Genomic DNA, 21,233 nt, shown 5'->3' on the forward strand with positions numbered 1-21,233 from the left:
GAGTTGTCCGAGAGGAGTCCAGGGAGACAAAAGGAAGCAAAAGAATGGAATAAAGTGCAAAAGCAGATAGAGAAAGGTGCCTTTTTCAAACACCACAATGCTGGTGGTTACGCTGACGTGGGTCCCTGCAACAACCTGTATGATGACACAGAGAGGGGAAAACAACGAGGCTGATGCCACCATGGGGCCAGCAGAGCCCCCAGGTCCTGCTGCCTGCCCAGAAGCTGTGGCAGGGACAGTTCCAGCTTCTTCCCCAGGCCAGCGGGCAGGCAGTGGGGGTGAGACTCTGCCCAAGAGCACCGCTGAGAGCTCGCAAAGTGGAAAGATGAGAGGGATCCTGGCTCGGACATGCTGCAGGCAGTTCTTGGGTTGGGACAGTGCCACATCCCTGCTGCTCCCCAGCATCTTCAGAGGCTTTAGAGTGCTACTTGGAGGTTATACACACACTCCTGGCTCAAGTTTGGGAGAGGTTTATTAGGCCCTGACAGCAAGTCCTGGTTTCAGACACAGCTTCAGCTTGTGGCAGAGAAAAGCTGAGCCCTGGATCCATGCATTCATCGAGGTTCTTCAGGACAAGGCAGGTTCAGGTCCATCTGATGCACAGGAGGGGAGTGCAGCATGCTATTTACCTGTGGTGAGAAGCACCCTGAGCCTGACAGTGACAGTATTTAGGTCTGTGGGCACACAGTGGGGACAGCTGGGGATGTGGCTCAGTGCTAATCCCCTCCTCCACTGGGATCACATTGCAGGTACTACATGCTTGGCCTAAGCACCCCTGTCTGCAGGCTGCAGCTCAGGGAGACACTGCACTCACCCCGGAGTTGATGAACTGCTCCAGCATCAGGCTTAGCTCAGAATTCTGCTGCTGTAGGACAGCTACTTCAGCAAGCAGGTTGGCCCTCCTTGTGAGGATGTTGCTGTGTAAAGAGGGCAGAGAATTAACCCGGCCCCAGGAACAGGCAAGGAGCTGCCAGGAAGTCTCTGGGGTCTAAGACACCCTTGTGAAGCCCATCTGCAGGGATATGGGGACGTGGGCAACCTCCTGAGGCACTGTTGGGTGTCACTGGTGCTGTGCATCACTCTGCTGGTCCCCAGCACAGACCCAGTGTATCTCAGCTACCTAGGGGACATCACAGAGGTCCATGCTGAGCACCTGCCCATGTAAGCAGTGGTAGCAAGGTTGGCAGATCTCTCTCCCAGCCAGTGTGCAGGGTCAGCCCATGCCAGCCCTGCTGCAGTCCCCCAAACCAAGACATTGGCTTTTCCCTTTTCCCCAGCATTACTGCCAGGTACTTACTAATATTCCTCCAGTGCCACCGCCAGAGCGTCCCACAGCTTCATTGTTGGCTCTGGGATAACGTGTGCCAAGGCTTCCCAGTACTCCCCATCCTTAGAGCTGTCTCGTTCCTGTAGCACCTCCTTTGCAGAACTGTCCTCCTTCCTGAGAGACAGAGAACAAAATCCTGGGGGCTCAGCTCTTCACGAGGAACAGCCCCGTAGCTCTTAGCTGCAGAGAGCTGTCGTCACTGTCACACAAATGAACACAACCCTGAAATTAATGGCACCTGCCTTCCTCATGGCTTTGTTTCCCTCTCCAGGCTGCTGTACATCTCCTGCCTGGTTGTACCCAGCCAACCCTCGCTCCAGCAATGAGGCTTGAAGCTGCCATCGACCTCCTTCCCTGGTGGGACTGTCCCCACCCCACTGCAACCTCATGAGGCAGGCAGGAGTGGCTCTCAGAACAGACAGCAATACAATATCCCCCAGCCCTGTCCACACACCCCCAAAGTTCCTTGTCCTATTGCCTCAGCTCTGTCTGGTTCTTTCCTAATGACAGCAGTTCTGTTTTGCTCTCAGTCCCACCTCGGTTTGCGAAAATCGTGCACAAATGCTTTCAGGATCTTTAGGACATCATCAGCACGGATGTACACAGATGGAAGGGAGCCCAGTGGTCTCTGAGAGGATTTGAGCTCATCACTCTGGGCACTGGATTCACCATCTGCTCTGTCCTCACCCACGTCTGTGACATCTTCTCCACTTGGGCTTCCCTGGCTCTGGAAGGAAGGTCAGCAAGCTGGGCACGGTGCCCTTCCACCAACTCCTCCTCCCCAAGAGCCACCTTCCTCCCAAGAGCTTCCAACCACCTGCAGCCTCATCCTCTGGCAAATTTAGGCAGCTCAGACATGAACAGATGTGCAAAAGTCCCTGTTCAGCCCTGGCAGAAGATGACTGCAACCCATCAACCTAATTTTTACCAACAGACTGTGCTTGTAGCTACCATAAAATGGGTCAGGGATGTTTTCCAGCTTGGAGGTCAATCGGCACTGCTTTGCTATGTCCCTGGGTACATAATCACTAATACAAGGGACCTTGTTTAAATGCCCTGTTGAGATCAACCCAGCTCCACCTCCTCTCATTAAGGACCCTGTAGCCTTGATATCCCCACACCTAGCCTTGTGGGTTATGTCCTGGGGTGTGTGTGGCCATAGAGCAGCCCTGGCACTGTTCACAGGGTTATTTTAATGCCCCCTGCCCCATTTCTGCCTTCCCTTGGTGTTCAGGAGATATTCTGCTCCCCATCCCACATATGCCCTGCTCTGCTGGGCTCTCCCTGCTGTCCCTAGCAGTCCTACCTGGCTGAGAGCTCCTTCCTTGGCTTTGTACTTCAAGAAGAAATCCACCAGCTGGTACAGGTCATCCTCACTGTCAATCTCAAGGGCCTGGGGAGCAAAAGAATATGGTTAGCATCACTGAGACAACACAAGAGGGGGAGCTAAAACAACAACAAATATTTTACAGGAGAAAAGGGTGCAGAACCTGAGCAGGATTGAGTGGTAAGAAGTGGTCTGCATGTGACAGGTGGAGGCATCTGTGGATGAGGGGCTTTGAGAACTGACCAGAGGAGCATGCTTCATGCCCTCCCACAATGCTCCTCTCCCCTTATGCCACAAAGTTCCACAGCTGGATCTTCCTCAGGCTTCTCAGTCCTATGCCACACAGACAGGTGGCAACAGCCCCTCTCCTCTCTGATGGCCATTCTTGGGTTCTGTACCCTCTCTATAAATCACAGCTTGTTCTTCTGGTCACCCTACACTCCTCAGGTTCTCCAGACCTTCCTGCTCCAGACTTTCCCACTCACTTCCCATTTTCCAGGAGGAGAGAGGTCAAACATAGAGGCAGTTCCCCAGCAGTAGACTGACCAGTTCAGAGCAAAGCCCCATGACTATCACTATCACTCCTGATGGGCCAACAGACAACTCACCGAAAAGATGGAGTCAAGCCTCAAGAGGGTGCATTCATGCTTTCCCAGTGCACGCAGAGGCTTCAGCAGCTTTCTCTCAATGAGGAAACCCTTGCCAGACACAAAGAGAAAAGGGAGCACAGAAACAGTGAGTATCTCCATTCCTGCCCAGAACCCAGCACCCTGCAGCCAACCTTTGCCATGCTATGGCTGTGCCACCCTCTAAGGACAGGCTGTGTGGGGAAAGTTGGCAGCAGCTGGGCAGCATGAGGATATTCCTCCTGTCTGTCTTTTTTGATCAAGACAGGTACTGCATCATCACGCACCGACTCATCGCTCACGAGCTCCAGGATCCTCTTGGCAGTCTTCTTGGAGATATTGTGCAGAGGTGTGGCTGTATCCCCAGCCTTTGCTGTGTTTTCTTTTTGGCCTTCTCCGCTGCCCACTTCTTCCTTCTCCTTCTCTTTCTTCTCCTGTGCCCCACTGGTGCTCTCTGAAACAGAAAAAGGGTGAGAAAAAAGTCTTTATGCTTTGATTGTGCTCCCCAGGTCAGTACTAGTAACATCTCTGCAGCAGTCACCAGGGAAATCACAGTTATTCCTGGTGACCTGGAAATTATGCCAAAGAGACCAGGATGCAAGCTGGCTCTGGGTCAGCTCATCTGGAACTGGGAGCAACAGGCACAGCTCAGTGCAAAGATCCCCAAGGTGGCTTGGAATGAGCCAGCTCAAAGCTGGGCACGTGTCAGACCCTGACTGAACTCACAAAGTTGGTCAGATCCCTTTGCAATGGCAAAGACAGGAGAGGCAGCAGGGCTCTCATGGAGGAAGGTGAGGGTTACCCAGTGCCACAGGGGTGACAAGGGCACTGAGGCTGTGAGTCCCACCTGTCAGGACCTCTGCAGCCAACTCGGTCGCCACCCTCTTTGCCTTGTAATGCCTGAAGGGGCCGATGTTGTTGAGGAACCAGTAATGAGGCTCTTCCCAGGGCAGCCCCAGTTGCTGGGTGTGAATGATGCGATCAGCATCCAGGGCTTTCCTCATTAACCCTTTGGCTTCCTCCTCGTTCATAAGCCAGACCTTCATGAACTTCTCAGCATCACTGGCTGCAAAGTGCCTGTGCAGAGAAAGAAAGCCCGTGGAAGCAGGCTTTGTGTCCATAAGTGAGTCAGCTCCCCTCTGTACCTCTTTCAAATGCTCTGAAGCCTCACCACAGATGGATGTCCAGGCCTCCACACACAGCTCACCTCATCCTCCTCTGCACCTCCTTGCACTGTCCCGTGATGCGCTCGCAGTCAGCTGCAAGGCTCTGGTTCTCCTCTCTGAACTGCTTCTCTTGTTTGACCAGTTTTGTTCTCAGATTATTGAGTAAGCTGTAGAGCCTGAAGAGGGATAGCAAAGCTGGGGATTCCCAAAGAGGCACCTTTGGGCAAATCTCACATGTATGAAGGCTTTGGGAGTTGGAGCTACCGTCTGCTAGGGACTACTCAACGCCAAGATCTGACTGAACCCCACCAAGTTGTCACAGTTTGGTTACTGCCAGCTTATTCAAACTGTTCTGGAGATGGTGCTGCCCTGTGCTAAACCCTGCTCCTGCCCAGGAATGGGTTGGGTAAGAGCTCACTGTCCTGTGCTACTGATGGTTTCCACAAAAACAAATGGCTGGGAGATGGCAGCAGGCAGAGCCCATCCTCCAGAGATGGTTTTTTACCGGTTGAGCTTCCTCTTCTGTTGTGATCTGATGATGGTGTTCTCCTCATCCTGCTTCTTAAGCACCTGAAAGTTGTATTCCAGCTTCTCCTGGTTCACCAAATAGACGGCTTTCATATGCTGGAGCTGCCTCTCCAGGTTCTGTCAATTCAGAAAACATGGACAGAAGCTGTGCTGTAAGTAAAGGACACAGAGAAGCCTGACCATAGTGATCCTGCACCTTCAAACTCAGCTTCTCAGGCACATTTCTCCCAGCTAACCCCTCCTGCCTGGCCCATGAGATGGAGACGTTGGTTGTCCATGAGGACACGTTGCAGGGCCATCTCTGGGGAAGGGAGAAGGGAATGAAGATGTACCTGACTTACACTCACTGGGCTACTTTACCTTTACCTTTAGCACCTTTAGTTCCTGTTCCAGGGACACCTCAGGACAGTGGTATCAATAATCAAGAAAATCAGTACTTCCAACTTCTCATTTCTTATTCTCCCTTAAATGGAAGGGTAATGTCTGGGCTATAAAGAATTACACAAATGCAGTACTGAAGGGAACCACGAGGACATTTTGCTCACCCCTCCGCCCCGCAGAGGGAACAGCATCACCAAGACAGGCCCAGCAGATGTTGATTTTTGCTATTCCTAACACCCTGCATCAAAGCACAGCTGCTGTTGATAACCACTGAGCAAGTCCTTGCACTTTTAGCTCTCTTGGCTTGAAATCTCAAGCCTAAATCTGAATGCCAATTTAAGTCTTCCCTATCCAAACTCAAAACTGTGACTTTTTCTTGCATCTGATGTGGACGCAGAGAAGCCATTCTCCTCTATCATACAAGACTGTGAGAATTTAGAGATGGAGCTCCTCCCCAACAAAATCTCTTCAAACATCCCCAACCTCTCCACCTTTCATTACATGGCATTCATCTACTTGCTTTTTTTCCAGACTGTCTGTGTTATTCCCTGGTGTGTTGCCAAACCTGAATGAGGACATGCAGGTACAAAGTCGAGAGGAATAGTTCTCCCTCCTGCTTTATGTACGGCTCTTTTGAAACTACAGTTAAACAGAGCAGGTGCTTTTTCACAACAGCACCACAGTGCCATTTGTGAACCCTGATCTCCATTGCTGTCTCCCTCCCCAAATGGCTCAGAGCCACCTGCGAACATCACGCAATCTGTATCAGCCCCTCAGTTATCAATATAAAGTCGAAGAAGTCACAGAATCTGGACTGTTGGACTTGCTCTTTCAAGTGGACAGGGACAGCAATGCTTTACCTACTGTTGTGAAAACCACAGGTTTGTGTTGCAAAACCTTCCTAGCTTGTATTTCCCCAGGCCTCCTAGGGAAACATCATGTGGGACTGTCCTAGTTTTGGCTGAGACAGAGTGAATTTTCTTTGTAGTGTCTGGCACCGTGCCCTGTTATGGATTTAGGAGGAGAAGAATTCTGATAACACACTGATGTGTTGTTGTTGCAGAGCAGTGCTTACACAGAGCCAAGGACTTTTCTCATTGCTGCCCACATGGCCAGTGAGGAGAGTAGGGGCTCAAAAGGAGCAGAAAGGGAACAGAAGCAGGACAGCTGACTAAAATCATCAGAGGGAGATCCCATACCAGGCAGCATCATGCTCAGTAATAACAATGGAGGGGATAAGGGAGTAGTTAGCAACTGCATTGTGTATCACTTGCTTTGTATACTCTTTATTATTTTTTTTTCCCTTCCTTTTCTGTTCTATTGAACTGTTTTTATGCCAACCATAAGTTTTACTTTTTTCTGATTCTTTCCCCCACCCCACTGAGGGTGAGTGAGTGAACAGCTGTGTGGTGCTGAGCTGCCTGCTGGGTTACACCACAATAAGCAATGAGCCTTACTGAAGTCAAAAGCAAGTCTATGTCTACTATGCAGCATGGGAAACAACATATGACAACAAGCAGGGAAGGTATCAGCTGTGGTTGTGTCTTCTGCTGAGCCAAGGAGGCTGAAGTGGACTTTCCTGGATGCATTCAAGGCCAGGCTGGATGTGGCTTTGGGCAGCCTCAACATTCCCAATTGCTTCATACATCCTAGAGCTGCTACAGACCACTTAGAAGCCAAGGGCACATTGATACTGTTCTGTGGATCCCATTGGAGAGGAGAGACAAAAAGCTCCATCATGCTGTTGGCATGGAGCTGGACTGTGCATGCTGAAAAGCTGAGGTGATCTGATACCAGATGCAGCTTTCACATCACCCACCTGCCCTCCAGAGCACTGAACAAATCAAATGGCACACAGCAGCCCTTTCTGTACCTGCACATCAGTCTCCAGATGAATCTTCATGCTGTTATACTCCTCCTCATCCTGCACTCGCAGCTGATTCAGCTGTTTCTCATACTCTTCCACCTTCTTCACACGGGCATACAGGTATTCCAGCTAAGGGCAAAAAAAGAATATCATCCATCAGTGGTGACAGCTTCCTCCCATGATCACAGCTCCCTCAGCCAGCGCTAAGCAAGGTCATGCATGGATAATTTCCTGGCAGAGAAGGCAAAAAACCTGCCCCTCTGCCCACCGTGCACCTGAGCAAGCAGCTGCCATCGTGCACACTTGTTTTCCAAGGCAGCTCAGTGCTGGAGAGCAGCACCAGTCCTGGCAGAGTTGATAAATCTCATGGGGACTTTACCTGTTTTGTGTTGAGGGCTTGGATGGCCTCCTCCCACTTCTTCCTGTTGTTGTCCAGCAGCTCTCGCCGTTCGAGCTCAAAAGCTTTCTGCCAAGGAGACAGAGCTCTTTACCATCATGTTGGCACCTCAATTTGCCAGCCTCATGCTAGTCCACATCAGGAGAGGACTGACAGCTGCTCCTGTCTGATGAACACACACACACACAGGCTGATGTCGCCTCTTGCTGGCAGAGATCTGAGCACACTGGGATTGCTGTCAGCCACCCAGACCCACGAGGGCTGCTTTTGGTGGCAGCTCTGTAAATTCACTGGAAATCGTTGTCTGGTGTTGAGCCCTCACTCAATAACACATACAAGCTTGATCCGTGACTTTCCATGCTCTGCAGAAGGTAGGACTTAGGACCAACAAGGCTCCTTCTTGGCTTTTAGCAAGACAGATAACCAGCATGAAGCAGCAATAGCTTTTAAATGTTACCACACTACTTTGTGCTGAACCAAAGTCATTCACAGCACTGTATAAAGCAGTCCCTCAGCACCCAGCATCATTCAGTGCTCTTACTTGGCCAGATTTGAGCTTCATTCAAGACATCAACTTTCTGCTCTGGACAGTAGTCAATCCAGCCAGTGGAAAGAGGCTGAGGACTTCTGGCCACAGATATGGAGAAGGGAACAGCAGCAGCCTTTCTCCCTGAACTCTCTCCCTCCACTGAATGAACTGGCTACCTCAATCTGATGGACGTTGTGACGGTAAGTTTTCAACATCATCCTGATTTGCTCCTCCATTCTCTCCAAAAGCAGGTGGATGTCATCTGACTGCTTCTTAATGGTTTGCACGTATTGCTCATCTTTGTTTTTCAGCTCCTGGAGGAGGACAGCAGATGCTGAAATCAGAGAGAATATTTTACTAGGAGATAACAGAGAACGTAAGACCCAGATGCTGCCTTTTCCAAAGGAGAAGAGGTGACAAGGACAAAAGGCCATGAGGTATTTAGGAGGAAAGGAGGGAGGAGAGACAGATCACCACCAAAGGTCACAGCAGGTGAGAAGATGGAGTGGGAGGTGACACACCTGGAGGCAGGCCACTCCTGCTCCTGAGGGCTAAGGAAGGTGCTGTGGGGAGGACTTGCTTCCCTCTAGGAAAACAATCTCTTTCTCAACCACTTTATATTACACTACTGTGAAGTCTGGGATCTGCCATTTTGACACTGGTGGCCCTGCCTGTGGCAGGGGGGTTGGAGATTCATGACCCTTGGGGTCCCTTCCAACCCTGTGGTTCTGTGACACATTGCTACTGGTGTCCTGCACATCTGTCCCTGCACACCAAGCACTACTAAGGCACTGGATCTCACTGTCAACACTGCATCACTTGCAACCCCTGGCACACGTGTCCTGGACCAACTGACACTGCACGCATCCCAGCTATGTGCTAGGGCCTTGGAGAGCCAGAGGGATGGCTATTGCTTTAGAACAGCATCCTCCAGAGCTTAAAAATTTCAGTCTTTGCTGGTTACCCCTGCATGGTCCCCATGCTACCTGCTGCAGTTCACCAATGAGCTTGTTCTTCTCCTCCAGAAGCTGCGTGCACAGCTGCTGCTGTTGGTTCAGCAGCTGCCACAGCTCCTGAGGGATTGTCATCTCCTTGGCCAAGGCCCACTTCGAGGTGATCTCCTCAAACTTGTCAGCACTGGTCCTGGCTTCATTCTCCAGCTTCTCCACCCTGTGAGCAGTAAATGAAGATAAAACCAGGGCAAGGCAGCACTAGAAAAAATTCTGAGCAAGGAACTGATGTCTTGCTCCAGCCAGCCTCCCACAAACTGTTCCTGCAGTGCCCTCCAAAGGCAACCAAGAGAAAGGACCCGGTGTTTTTTAGCTCATCTCTGCAGGCAAGGCTGAAACAGCCAGTCCTTTGGAGATCCCTCTGAGGAAGCTGCACAGGTCAGCCAAGGCAGCCGCAGAGCAATTGGAGAATAACCGAGGCTGGAAGAGCCTCAGGAGCAGAGCAGGCTGTGCAAGGCCTCATTCAGGCAAGTGCTGAGTATCTCCAAGGAGGAAGCTCCCTACATCACCATGGGCCCCTGAGCTAGCATCTGATCACCCTCTCCATGAAGACAATATATATGCACTTCCTCACATTAGCACAGCCTCACATTTTTCCCAATCCTCATACACAGCAGCCTGGTGTGGCTGGCACATACTCATGCTATAGCTAACAATGACTCACTGCTAAAAACAGAAGGCAACCTCTGGAAACAGATCATTTACCAAGTCACATCTAAGCACTGGTTGGCATGTTCTCCAGCACAGTGTCACCTCTGGTCTCAGTGAGCTGCTTGGTCAGTCAGAAGTGAGGACAGCTGTATGAGCAAGGAGACCACAAGTATGTGGAACAGCCTTCTAGGCAGAAGCTGAGAACCAGCTGTATTTCTCCCAGTCTGGAGACAAAGCTGTGATGGGTTTAGAGAAGACAGGTAACCAGAGTGCCTGGAGTACAGCAGTACCACTTAAGGAAGTCACTAGCCTTGGCATGCCACAGTCTGTAAACATCTATCTGTGGCAGGTGGGTCCTGGGAGCTCCTGTGTGCCTAAATTTTTCCTTTGGAAATTAATTACAGTGCAATCCTAACTTTTAAGTGTATGTGGATGATCAGAGTTATGATGCTTTGCATGTAATGCAGTCATCTTGGGAAGTGCTCAGAGAGCTGCGCAATCATCCGTCACTCCTTCCCAGCAGAGCAAACCCACGCCACAGCCTCTTACCTCTGTAGCTTCAGCTCGGCCTGTTCTGCTCTCCTCTGTGTTTCCCTCAAGTCAGCAGCCACCTGGATATCTGTCACCATCCGTGTGCCTTCAAAGAGCAGCTTGGTCAGCTTCTGTGAAGGAGGTGGTGCACATACCTGACTTCAGCTCTGGAGGGAGGGATACTGGAGCTGCTCTCATTATGCTGTCAAGGCTCCAGATCCTATCCCCACACTGAGAAACCTGTGTAGATCCATAAACTCCATCTTCTCATTCTATGGCAAGGTTCAACAAGCACTGGAAAGACCTCAGTGCACCCACGGGTCCTCCTCCACTTGGAGAGCCCTGAAGGTCAACAGCACCAAGAGGAACTGGCCCGTGCTCAGTGCACATTTCTGTTTTGCTTTCCCTGTATTTGGACAGTGAGATTTGAGTCTGGATGGACAGCTCCAGTCCCAGATCCTTCCCATCCATGGGCATTTTACTACAGGGAAATCTTGTCTTCAATATGTGGCCCATGAATCCCCTCCCACTTGGTCCTACAGAGCTTCTGCCTCTGCTTCCTCTCTCATAAAGGCTGTTGGGTGACACTGAGCACTGCATGAAGCCAAATGCCTACAGTTTAGGAATCCAAGAGGACCTTCCTGTCTTGCTGTCATACCTGCCGGCTCTCCTCAACCTGCTTGTGGCTGATTCTCTCCTCTCCCACCTCTTCAGCCTCCTCCTCTGGCTCCTCATTTTCTCCAAGGGCTTGCCTGAGCATGAAAGGGGAAAAGACAGAATCTTTTACGCACTATCTTCCTAATGTTGAGAGATCATCTTGCAAGGCTTGCGACTCCATCCCAGCACAGGCAACACAATTCAGCAGGCTCACCGTGCCCCGAAAAGCGCAGAAAAGAGGCAGCAAAAGGTGGACCAACCTCCTGGTCCTGGGCCCACAGCTCGTGTGGGGTGGGGGATGCTGTAAGAACTGATGCCATCTCCAGGCAGGTGGTCCCTGAGGTTATGCTGCTGCTGGAAGTACTGGGGTCAGGGAGCCGGTATCAGTTTGGGGTGAACTGGTACTGCTCTGAGGCTGTGTGGACCAATCCTTGGGCCCGTTTGGGGAAGAGGAGGTCATCAGGATGGTGGATTCCAGGGGGAAGGCACTGCTTTGGTGCTGGCTGGGGGCTGCCAGCTGGGATGGGGAACAGGCCTGGCCTGTGGGGGCGTGGGGAAGGGCAGACCCAGACATGGCATGCTTCAGGAAGAGAGGCCTGGGCCGGACAAAGGCAGCAAGGGCCAGGAGGGGAGGGCAGAAGGATCGTGACCAGCAGGACTCGGGGTGCGGTACCGCCATGAGACAGAAGGACAGGCCGCGGGATGGCCGCCCCGCTTCTCACCGGCGCTGTGCATCGAGGCGGGCGGCGATACGGCGGCGGCGAGCGGCAATCCGCTCCTCGGGGCCCGGCTCGGCCGGCTCCGGTTGTGGCTCCCGGTCCAGGCCCGGCTCCCGCCACCGGGGCCCTGCCAACTCCTCGCCCGCTCCGCGGCTCATGAGAAACCGCGTTCCCTGGCAACGTACGTACCGCGCATGCGCAGTGGTACGGCGCCGCCGCTGAGGCGTCGCGCTGTCGCCTAGCAACAAGGGTGCTGCGCATGCGCATAGCGACAGTCTGGTTGCTTTGCGGCTCTCCGTCGCCAGGCAACGGCAAGTACGTGCGTGCGTCTAACGCCTACCGCCAGAGTTGCTGCGCATGCGCAGTAGAGCCAAGGGTGAGGCGGTGATCGCGCCTAAGGGGTGAGGCTATGGGCAGTGCCAGCCGAGCTCAGTCGGTCCTGAATGGCGGAGGGGTCCAGGAAGGCTGGACGATGCTCGGGAAGGAAACCCTGAGATGCGTTTGTAAATCTATTAACTGCAAGAGGAGGGCCACGGAGAATCCCCTGCTTATTGGTGGGGAATGTTACTGCTGAGGACAAGGAAAGGGCTGAGGTTCTCAGTGCCATCTTCTTGCAGCTCCGTGGTGTTCCCTTCAGTTTTGGGGATATTCTATGATCTGTGATTCTCTGATTAACAGCTGAGTACTGCAGAGAGCTTACACCAAAAACCTTGCCAAGCAAACCTGGTATGCTTGAGCTTGTCCTCACTGCCCAGAATGATTTCTCAGCTTGCAAATATTGTGTGCAGCTCAGCCCTGGGCAGCCATTGTGAATCAAAGCGATGTCACCATCATATCACAGTCATGGCCCTGATTTAGTGGGCTTCAGGATGCTGTGGTCTCTCTTTGCCTGCATGGCAGAGTAAGCAGCTGAGGAGCATGGCAGTTGAGCTGGGAGAAGGAGAAGGGATGTGGGTAGGAGTGGGTGCCCTATGTTGCCCCAGCCTTTCATCCCTTTGGGGTCTGCCTGGGTTTCTCGGCCTCCCCAGGGCTCCTTTCAGTGCTGGGTGTGCAGGCTGATGCTGCCAAATGGACTGGGATGGGCATGGGGAGCAGAGCTTGGGAGGCCAGCATTGGGATGTGCAGTCCTGGGATTCTGTGCTGTTGAGAAGGTGTTACTGTGGGAGTGATGGGATGAGCACGAGAGGAGCCTCGTTAGTAAGTGTTGTGTGTTGTGTTTTGGATGGGTCTGTTCAAGAGGACAACCACTGAGCCCGGACCTTTGAATCGCCATTGAAGATGTTTTGGCTCCTAGTCAAGTTATTCCTCATTGTTCAGCTGCAAATGGTCATGAAAATACTGGGCTTCCATACTTTTAGGAGACAACTCTGGTCATCAGCTCTGATAGTTGCCCTGTCCTTGCGAAGGGTGATGCTGCAGGTAAGGAAGGAGCTCACTCCCCAGCTTCCCAACTTCCTCCAGCACTGGGGCCCTCCTGAGCAATTCTGGGCAACCTGGGCCAGAGGGATCCCACTGGGAGGGAGTTGTGCCTCACTAAACCTTCTTGTGTGCATACAGAACAGTGCTGTGAAAAGGAGCACAAGGAGAAGCACAGTCCGGAGGGAAACTGTGCAGAGGCACACGAGGAGATCAACGAGGATTGCAAAAAATCTAAAGAGGTGTGCATTATACAGGGTGGAAGAGCTATTGAGGGGTCAGGCTTGATCCAAGTGTTGCTCAAGAGATGTCCACTGCCCTGTGCTCATGCCCACCACAGCCCCTTTGCTCATAGTCCCTGTGTTGGAGTCCCTGGCCACTGGACTCTTCACTATTCCCAGTATGGGTCTTCCTGCCCTGGGAATTCCAGCTCAAGGGGAGCCAAAGGGAGCCCTAAGACCCTCTCCACTTCTTTTCTCCCTCCTAGATTGAGACAGCGGATTCTGCACTATCAGCTGAGCTGTGGCTGCAGGTTTCATGTGGTGGATAGAAGAGACTGCATCCATTGTGTGCAGGCTCAGCCCCTCTCACCACCACCACGTGCACTGGGGTCATGTGCACTGCAAAGGGTGAGACGTATCTGTTCTGAGAATCGTTGAGATAATGTACAGAGACGAGAATGGCTGTAAGCAGCAGGTCAACGGCGAGCCCAGACTTGACAGGATAAAACACAAATATCCTAAAAACATCTCTGAGTGTTTCTTAAGTACTGAATGAGGGTCTTGCACACTTGAAGCTGGGCATGGTGGGTCATCAACGGCTGAATATTACAGAGAACTTACACGAGAGCCCTTCCCTCCCTCCTTCCCCCCTCTACACAGTCAGAAATACTCTCTCGATGACTACAAACCCGCCAGAGAGAAGGATGGAGGGAGCTCACACTGTACCAGAAGATGTGGCTCCCTGTGAGCCTCAGGGCTGTCCAGCCAGTGCCAGTGCTGGGTAGGTGGCCCTGAAAGATGTTTGTGCTGCTGGATGCTTCCTTGCCTCCGCTAGTACCCCAGGGAGGGCAGAGCAAGGTCAGCCCCTTGCAGAGCCCCCAGACTCTCTTTCTCAATATCCCCTCAAGGAGCATTTGGGGAACATTCCAATGACTCCAGCACCTCAGCTCCAGCTCAGCTCTTGCACTCCTCACCTCTGCAGCAGGGTGCTGAGCTCTCTGGGGGGTGCCAACCACTGCCCCAGAGGGCAGAGGGCCACAAGACCCCATCCTGGGTGTTCTGCCGGGGCTGGCTGTGCACCACTGCCAGCCCAGGGGAATGATACCCAGCCTCACGGAAGGAGCTCCTCCAGCCCCATTTCTGTGAGTGAAGACAGGAATGCACAGATAAATGTAGAAGAGGAGGCCCAACAGGAGCGAAATATGTCCTGAGGCTGCCAAGAGGCTGTGGGAGGAGAAGGGCATGGGGCTGGGGCAGGCGGTGCTTCTGAGCTGGAGGTTGGATGCTCCCATGCTTCATGCTCCCAGGAGTTTCTTGACCATGTAGCCTGGCATGCTGTAGAGGAAGAGGGCCACCATGATGAGCAGCAACAGGGCCAGCACGATTTTGATGATAAGCCACTTGTAGCGGGTGCAGATAAGGTATTTGATGGACTTGAGAGGGTTGAGGAACCAGATGAAAGACGTGTCTGGACGGCTGCAAGGGAAGCAAACACCCTCATGAATGCCACAGTCATGGAGAAGGCAGGGAGCACAGCTAAAGAACCACAGGGTGGAAAGGGAAACCATGGGTCTGTCCCTGGGTAACCTTTGTGAGGGGAACTAGCAGGACATGTGCAGACAGAGCAAGGGCAGGGATGTGGGGGAGCCACTGGGAGCTAGTGTCTTGTTGGTCAGGACAAGAGAGGAGGAGTTGGGAGGCCAGAAAAAGGGCATGAAGCTAAATGGAAAGGGAGCCAGGCAGTGAATAGTGGGCAACGGTGGGGAATCAAAGGAGAAGGGCCATTCCCATAACTTCCATCCCTGAGGTGTGACCCTTCTTCACCTCCCCATGCATGGGTCACTCCCTGAGCACCACCCAGCAGCATCTCATAGGAGCCCTGGCATCTGCTGGGGAGATGGGTTTTCTGCTTACTTGGGTTTCTCCAGCGGGTCAGGCTCATTGCGAGCCAGCCCAGCAGGCGATTTCTCTGCCTCCTCTGCAGTCAGGAGGTGCAATTCAGCTTCGACTTTCCCCTAAAGGGAGAGAAGGATGCTGTGCCCCAGGCTATGCTCCCTGCCTGGCCCACAGCCATGGTGATTGGGGGGCCTAAGGGAGCAGAGAGGAGTATGGGGATGGTCTGCAATGACTGTGGTCCCCAGGGTGGAAAATCACCCCCTTCTCCTCATCCTTACGGTGATTTCCAGCTCGTCATTCTCATCCCTGGCCACAAATGGCCACCAGCCCTTCACCCTCTTTTGCTTGAAGATTGAGACCATGGGCAGCTCTGCCTCCTTTGTCACCATTTCCAGACTGCACTGCTTGGATGTCTTGGCTCCCCGGGGAAAGCGGTTCAGGTCCAACTCGATGGCCCCTGGCAGGAGACAAGGAAGCATAGATGTTGGCACCCCCAAAACGCAAATCCTTGACTGGAGATGGGCTTGGCCATCATCTCCTTCCCTGGAAAACTATTCTGAACTGCTTTGGGAACTAAAAAGCTGATGTCTGCTTTCAGGCCCAGCCTTTGAACAGCAGCAGAGAAGATAAGGGCTCTGATCCTATATACATTTACAGACAACATCCAAACGGATCTGTAAGATGTAGTGGGCTTGAGGACCAGGGCTGCCCTTCTGAGCTCTGCTCCTGTTCAAGTGTTGCCTCACCTACACCACCCCCTGCTCCTCCAGCCCCAGATAGAACCCTGCTGGTTGTCCCACTGCCCCAGCTCAACAGACCCCTGCCTTACCAAGGAAATCATCGGCTGAGAAGTGGTCAGCATCCCAGACCTGCAGGGTGAGGCGAGCTGGGATCTTGTACTCGGTCTCGTCCCAGGAGAACATGGATTCTTTTTTGGAAATGACAATCTTCTCTTCTGCCATCAGGTAGTCAAAGGGGAAGATGTAACGCCAGTTGAAGTTGCCTTCGCCGGTGAGCGAGTGGTAATGGACGTCTGTGTCTTGCTTGTCCTCCTGCTGACCTTTCAGCCACCTGCAAGGCCCAGAGGGGTAGAACTCTCCAGAAAGGAGGAGGAGGCGTGGGGCCATCCTGTGTGTGCAGCCAGGATGCCTCCAGGCCAGCAAGGCATGGACAGACTGGAAGGACCTAAGAGCCTTAAGTGATGAGCTGGGGCTGCTTGAGTCGCTCTGTGAATTCTGTGAATCACTGCAGCAGCCCCAGAGGAGGGACCTAGAGGGAACAGTGGGGTTTGAGCACAAGAAATTCAAGCTGGCTGTTGGGAATATTTCTCCAGGAAGGAGGATGGTGGTGGTGGACAGGAGCAAGGAGCATTACATGGGAATCTGGAGCAGAGCATGCTGGAGTGGTATCCCCATCCCACACAGTTGGAGTGGACAAGCCCAGAGGTTGCTGTATAGTTCTTCTCACTCCACCATGGGGTAGTCTGAGCTCCACCAACTTTAGGTGTTTGTGCAGAGGCAGCTCAGTCTGTACTGGTCACTGTGGGTTCCCTATATCAGGCTGCATCTATTCGAGCCCATCAGGAAGATCTAGAGTCTGATGCAGGCTCTGCTTCTGGGTGGGGTGGACTCTGCTGACCCAATCTCTGGTGACAGGACTGGAGGTGCCCAGCTTGGCAAGGCATCGCATCGCTGGAGACAGTGTTGGTGCTATCTAATCTCGCACCCACATCTACTCCCAGACTCACCTTGTGTCCCCTATAGCACCAGCACTCCCATGGCTGAGGCAAAGGAAGTGACCGTGCTGTACCTACCCCCTGACAAAAATGTCACTGGATTTCTCGCCAGTGAAGTAGTCATCATCTTCCAGGATGACCTCGTCTGTGTTCCACACTATCACTCTGAGCTCATACCTGGCAGGAGAAAGGGAGACAAGGAGGTGAAGTGGTGGGGAAGGGGAAGGAGGAAGGGAACAAGGGGGATGGGAGACTGGTTCCAGGCATGGGGATCTGCTCACAGGGATCTTATCCAAAGAAAGGGACCAGGGATGGGTAAGAACTGGGATCAACCCAGGAGGGGTCAGTGGAGCAGCTTTACTTTCTTTCTCCTAAGCTTCTGCACAGTCCAGGCCAGAGAATCTAGGGGACAGCATGGCTTGGTAGCTGGGTAGATTTATCACTAAAACAGTCTGTGTCAGCTGTTCCAGACACAGCAGGGCCATAACAGAATCCCAGTCCCCCAGCTGGAGATCCCCTCCTGTGCCAGCAGGGCTGCCCAGAGCAGGTTGTCCAGCAGTCTTCATAATCAGCAGAGAGTTTGTCTGATGGCTTGGTACAAAACACCCCTGTTTATTCAGACCCTCTGTCTCCTTTCCAGGGCCTCATTATCAGCAAGTTGAGACTCAGTGAGGCCAAGCTGACCTCTCCATCTCCCACAGGAGATCCCCAGCGAGAAACCCCCACAGCTTTCTGTTCCCTGTGCCAGGGCTCCAGCACCAAGTTACAGGTCACTGCTGGACATGGCCGTCCTGGGCTGACAGATAAAACTCTGCTTTTCCTCTGTGCTAGTGTCTGGACATTGCCTTTGGCCTTGGCTTTCCAGCAGCCTCAATCTTGAGATCCCAACTGCAGCCCTCTGGAATCCAGAGAAATTCTCTCCATCCAAAACCTCGTCTGCAGTGCATGCAAATGCAAAAGATTCCCAGTGGGATCCCCACTCTACACTCCTGGGGTGGGAAAAGGACACAGTGCAGTAGAGTAAGGCAGGACTAGGAAAGATGCAGAGGGAGGAAACGTGTCTTCTCTCCAAAGGAGGCAGGAGAGGCCATTTTGACAGTGCCTGCTCTGTCCTGCTTGGGTTGACCAACCCTGTCTCAGTGGCAGCCCTCTCCTCCTGAAAAGAGCCCATCCAAACTGACCAGGAATGTCATGCCCTAACATAACGCTGCCACTATAGGGGCTGGGATGGCAGTTCTAATTTCCTAGTCTAGGCAGACACAGCAAAATCAGGAGCTGCCAGGCAGAATATTTGAGGGCTCTGGAAGCTCCAGAAGGGGAAGACATCACTTGGTGCCTCCATTCTTAAGATGTCTGGAAGTGCCTGAGTAGCTGGAGTGCCTGGACAGAGGGCTGGGCCGTGGAGAAACACAAGTAGTGGGAAGAAGCAGGACTGTGCCCCCAGCCATAGTTTTTCCCAGTGATCATTTGATTGGGACATTCCTTACTTCTTTGGTTTCCTGGGGGAAATATCAATGGCAGGGCCAGGTGCTGGCATATCCATGGGGAACATGTCCACCCACATCTCCAGGCGACCCTGCAAGGTTGGAGAGGTGCAGTCAGCTCCCTGGCCCCTCCTTACTCCTCGTACCCACAGCATTCCCCTGAACTCCTCCTGCCCTTCAGCGTCAGTCTGGTCATGCCAGACGTGGGGTACAATCTGGCCCTGCCCTCCCTCATGACATGGTGTGGTGCTGAGATGCATGGGCACGGAGGAGTCAGGGGACCCAAACGCTTAGGGGTATGAAAGGGACAGCCTTGACAGGGAGAGACACTGAAGATTCTGTCTAGTGGAGTTAACAGGCAAGTGCTAAAGGCTGTTGATGCCCAAGTGCTGCTCTCTGGGGGCCTGGAGGACCTGCTCAATGCCCGGCTTGTCAGGGTTCAGCAGCGGGCGCGTCTCCACGTGCTCAGGGACCAGCTTGCAGCCTGCCCGTGGGACATCCTCCCAGTGGCGCAGCACGGTCAGGGCCAAGTGTTCATCTGTCTGCTTCTTCTGACCTGCGTGGGCAAAGGAGCTTGGAGATCTAGATGGAAAGACACCAAGGAGAGCAAACAACCCTCTTCCTCTGCTCAAGAAGCACCCAGATTTTCCTGGCACCGGCACACGCACACACGCACACACGTGCACTCTTCTTGGATTCCTCTTGCAGCTTCTCCCTGCTCCGAGGAAGCTGAAGTGCCTGCTAGTGACTCCTCTCCATTCACTAGTCTCCACTTGAGCCAACACTTCCTAACTCTTCTCTTTCTCCTGTTACCTTAACCATTTGCAGGAGGTCCACATCCCCTACCAGCCTGCTTTTACTCAGGCTGAACCAACTCCGTATCTTTTGACCACATTCTCCTCCTGTGCACACTTCATGGCCTGCTTTCATCTTTCTTGTGAACGTGAGTGCACTGGGACACAACCTTTGAAGATTCAGTTACATCAGGGACATGGAGCTTCCTAAAAGCCGGAAAGATCAAGGTGGGCTCTCTTCATTGCTCCTCAAGCATACACTGTCAGGAGAATGTTCTAAAGGCAGCTTTGGTGATCTCATGCCATGGACACCCATGAGCAATTCTAACAGCACCCCACTGGCCCAGGTGGTCTACAAGACACTGTCCAGCTGGCAGCAAAGTGAAGGGTCAATGTAAAGTGGTAGATGGAGAAGGACTGCAACATTGCATTAGGATTTTGGGGACACTAGACCTGTCTCCAACCCTGGACGATGAGGAGACACCCAGACCCCTGCTCCCCTCCAACCTTCATCCCGTGGGGCAGGTACCATTTTCATCCTCAATCTCCGTGGGACCAGTGTACACCCTGTTGGCAACTTTCACTCTTCCTCCTGGCCCAAAGTGTGGCCCATCCACTTTGCCCTCTTTGCACAGTTTGGACAGGATCTGGGAGGGCTTCATGGGGTCACGCCAGATGTTATACCCATGTCTGCAAACAGGAGGACAAGTCAGTGAAGTAGTAGCAAGAAGAAAAAAGATATGCTGTTTCCCTCTGCAAGCCACGTAAATGCTACTGCCCAGAAGGACTCGGCACTCATAAACATCTGGGGCTCCACATGTGAAACCTCAAAGCAGACAGGTACCACTGCATCCCTGCTCTATACTTTGCTAACACCTTTCTGCCCCAGTCCCTTTAGTCCATGCTGATTCAGACCTGAAATCCCCAGTGCACCCTGCTTGACCTCTGATGCTTTGCTCCTTTGGTCCTCCTGCTATTACTGCTCTAGTCTCACTCTTCTACTGAGCCCCATCAGTGCCTCAACCCCTTCCTCCCAGCCCTGGATTCCTGCTTACAACCCACTCTGCTGTTGCACTCCTGTTCTGGTCCTAAAACCCCTGTTAAGAGAAAAAGTACAGCACAGACTTCCCCATCAGAAGGCAATGAAAGAGAGAGATTCCTGCAGGAGATCTAGGCTTGGCGTGGAAGATGAGACAGGCATGGGTCCAGGCAGGAGACTGGGCAGAGCAAGCTTTGTTCGTACATGGAGTAAGTCTGTGACACCCCACATGTAGCTCGGTGCTTGCTGTAGTAGCGGTTCTCCAGGTCAATCTTGGTCTCCCCAATGAGGTCATCTGTCCCCACCAAGTCCCAGTCGTACACTGCCACTGTCAGCATGGACTCCATGGGGAAGGTGGCCTCAATGTCAAAGGACCTAGGCCAGGGGAAAGCAGATGAAGAGAAAGAGAATGAGTTGGAACACTTGGCTGCTGCTCAAGAACATGGGCAAGTCGAGTCTGCTCCAGTCTGTTGTTGGTGTTCAATTTACTTTTGTCACTACACTGTGTTGAACGTATGCATTGTAGCTGTATCTCTGCATGAGCTGTTTTGGATCCAGCGGCCCTAGAAAGAAGGTAGCAGATGATGACTGCTTGACTTGGTTGACTCAGCATCCCTGAAACTAAGTTGATGGGTCTCTGGCAAGCCAGGCAATACTCTCACAGGAGTTCAGACCTCTTAAAGCAGATACTTTATCATGTTCAGATGTGGACACCTCCTAAACATCCTTTACTATGTTGACCACACTGTTGCTAAAGGAGAGATGGGCTTAAATGAGTATGTCTGCACACTTGTAAGGAAAGTTCTGTGTGATGAGTCCCAACCTCCGAAAACTAAGCAGCTGTGGGATGAGTAGAGTGCAGGTCCAAGTGATGACAAGCTTAGGTAACCCATTCTGGGTGTGAACAGGTGCATAGAGAGTGGGCAACTCAC

General features: G+C 52.6%; 2 protein-coding genes and 1 long non-coding RNA gene across 5 annotated transcripts in view; 1 reads left to right on the top strand and 2 right to left on the bottom strand.

Annotated features, from left to right (window-relative positions):
• Nucleotides 1-485: 485 nt before the first annotated feature.
• On the bottom strand, nt 486-11,874 carry DRC1 (dynein regulatory complex subunit 1). Its single transcript, XM_042832660.1, has 17 exons — nt 11,720-11,874; nt 10,999-11,092; nt 10,359-10,471; nt 9,135-9,318; nt 8,325-8,462; nt 7,602-7,688; nt 7,229-7,351; nt 4,952-5,091; nt 4,488-4,622; nt 4,128-4,357; nt 3,568-3,734; nt 3,263-3,352; nt 2,634-2,720; nt 1,864-2,054; nt 1,298-1,441; nt 815-917; nt 486-629 (listed from the first exon to the last, which is right to left on the bottom strand). The coding sequence occupies exons 1-17, from the start codon at nt 11,872-11,874 to the stop codon at nt 555-557; spliced, it is 2,256 nt and encodes a 751-aa protein (XP_042688594.1). The 3' UTR covers nt 486-554.
• A 1,088-nt stretch (nt 11,875-12,962) lies between these two features.
• LOC122167777 lies at nt 12,963-13,664 on the top strand. Its single transcript, XR_006171095.1, has 3 exons — nt 12,963-13,135; nt 13,274-13,374; nt 13,620-13,664. It is a non-coding gene; the product is annotated as an uncharacterized LOC122167777 (long non-coding RNA).
• Nucleotides 13,665-14,648: 984 nt separating this feature from the next.
• Nucleotides 14,649-21,233, bottom strand: part of OTOF (otoferlin) — a 71,329-nt gene continuing 64,744 nt past the window's right edge. For all 3 annotated transcript variants that reach the window (XM_042832626.1, XM_042832624.1, XM_042832625.1), the window contains 9 exons: nt 20,506-20,676; nt 19,792-19,952; nt 18,882-19,024; nt 18,472-18,560; nt 17,063-17,161; nt 16,079-16,320; nt 15,528-15,706; nt 15,268-15,368; nt 14,649-14,829 (listed from right to left, as the gene is read on the bottom strand). In XM_042832626.1, the coding sequence (XP_042688560.1) occupies nt 14,649-14,829; nt 15,268-15,368; nt 15,528-15,706; nt 16,079-16,320; nt 17,063-17,161; nt 18,472-18,560; nt 18,882-19,024; nt 19,792-19,952; nt 20,506-20,676 (1,366 nt within the window). The remainder of the gene's footprint in view (nt 14,830-15,267; nt 15,369-15,527; nt 15,707-16,078; nt 16,321-17,062; nt 17,162-18,471; nt 18,561-18,881; nt 19,025-19,791; nt 19,953-20,505; nt 20,677-21,233) is intronic.

Source organism: Centrocercus urophasianus, unplaced genomic scaffold (genome assembly GCF_019232065.1).
Source record: "Centrocercus urophasianus isolate 14NV4802_14NV808 unplaced genomic scaffold, USGS_Curo_1.0 seq_39, whole genome shotgun sequence".
In the NCBI taxonomy this organism is placed as follows: Eukaryota; Metazoa; Chordata; class Aves; order Galliformes; family Phasianidae; genus Centrocercus; species Centrocercus urophasianus.

Coding starts and splice junctions, on each gene's coding strand:
- DRC1 (XM_042832660.1), bottom strand. CDS start 11,874: ATGAGCCGCGGAGCGGGCGAGGAGTTGGCAGGGCCCCGGTGGCGGGAG. Junction 9,319..10,358: donor GCCGAGCTGAAGCTACAGAG/GTAAGAGGCTGT, acceptor TACTGCTCACAG/GGTGGAGAAGCTGGAGAATG. Junction 5,092..7,228: donor ATCTGGAGACTGATGTGCAG/GTACAGAAAGGG, acceptor CTGAATTGACAG/AACCTGGAGAGGCAGCTCCA.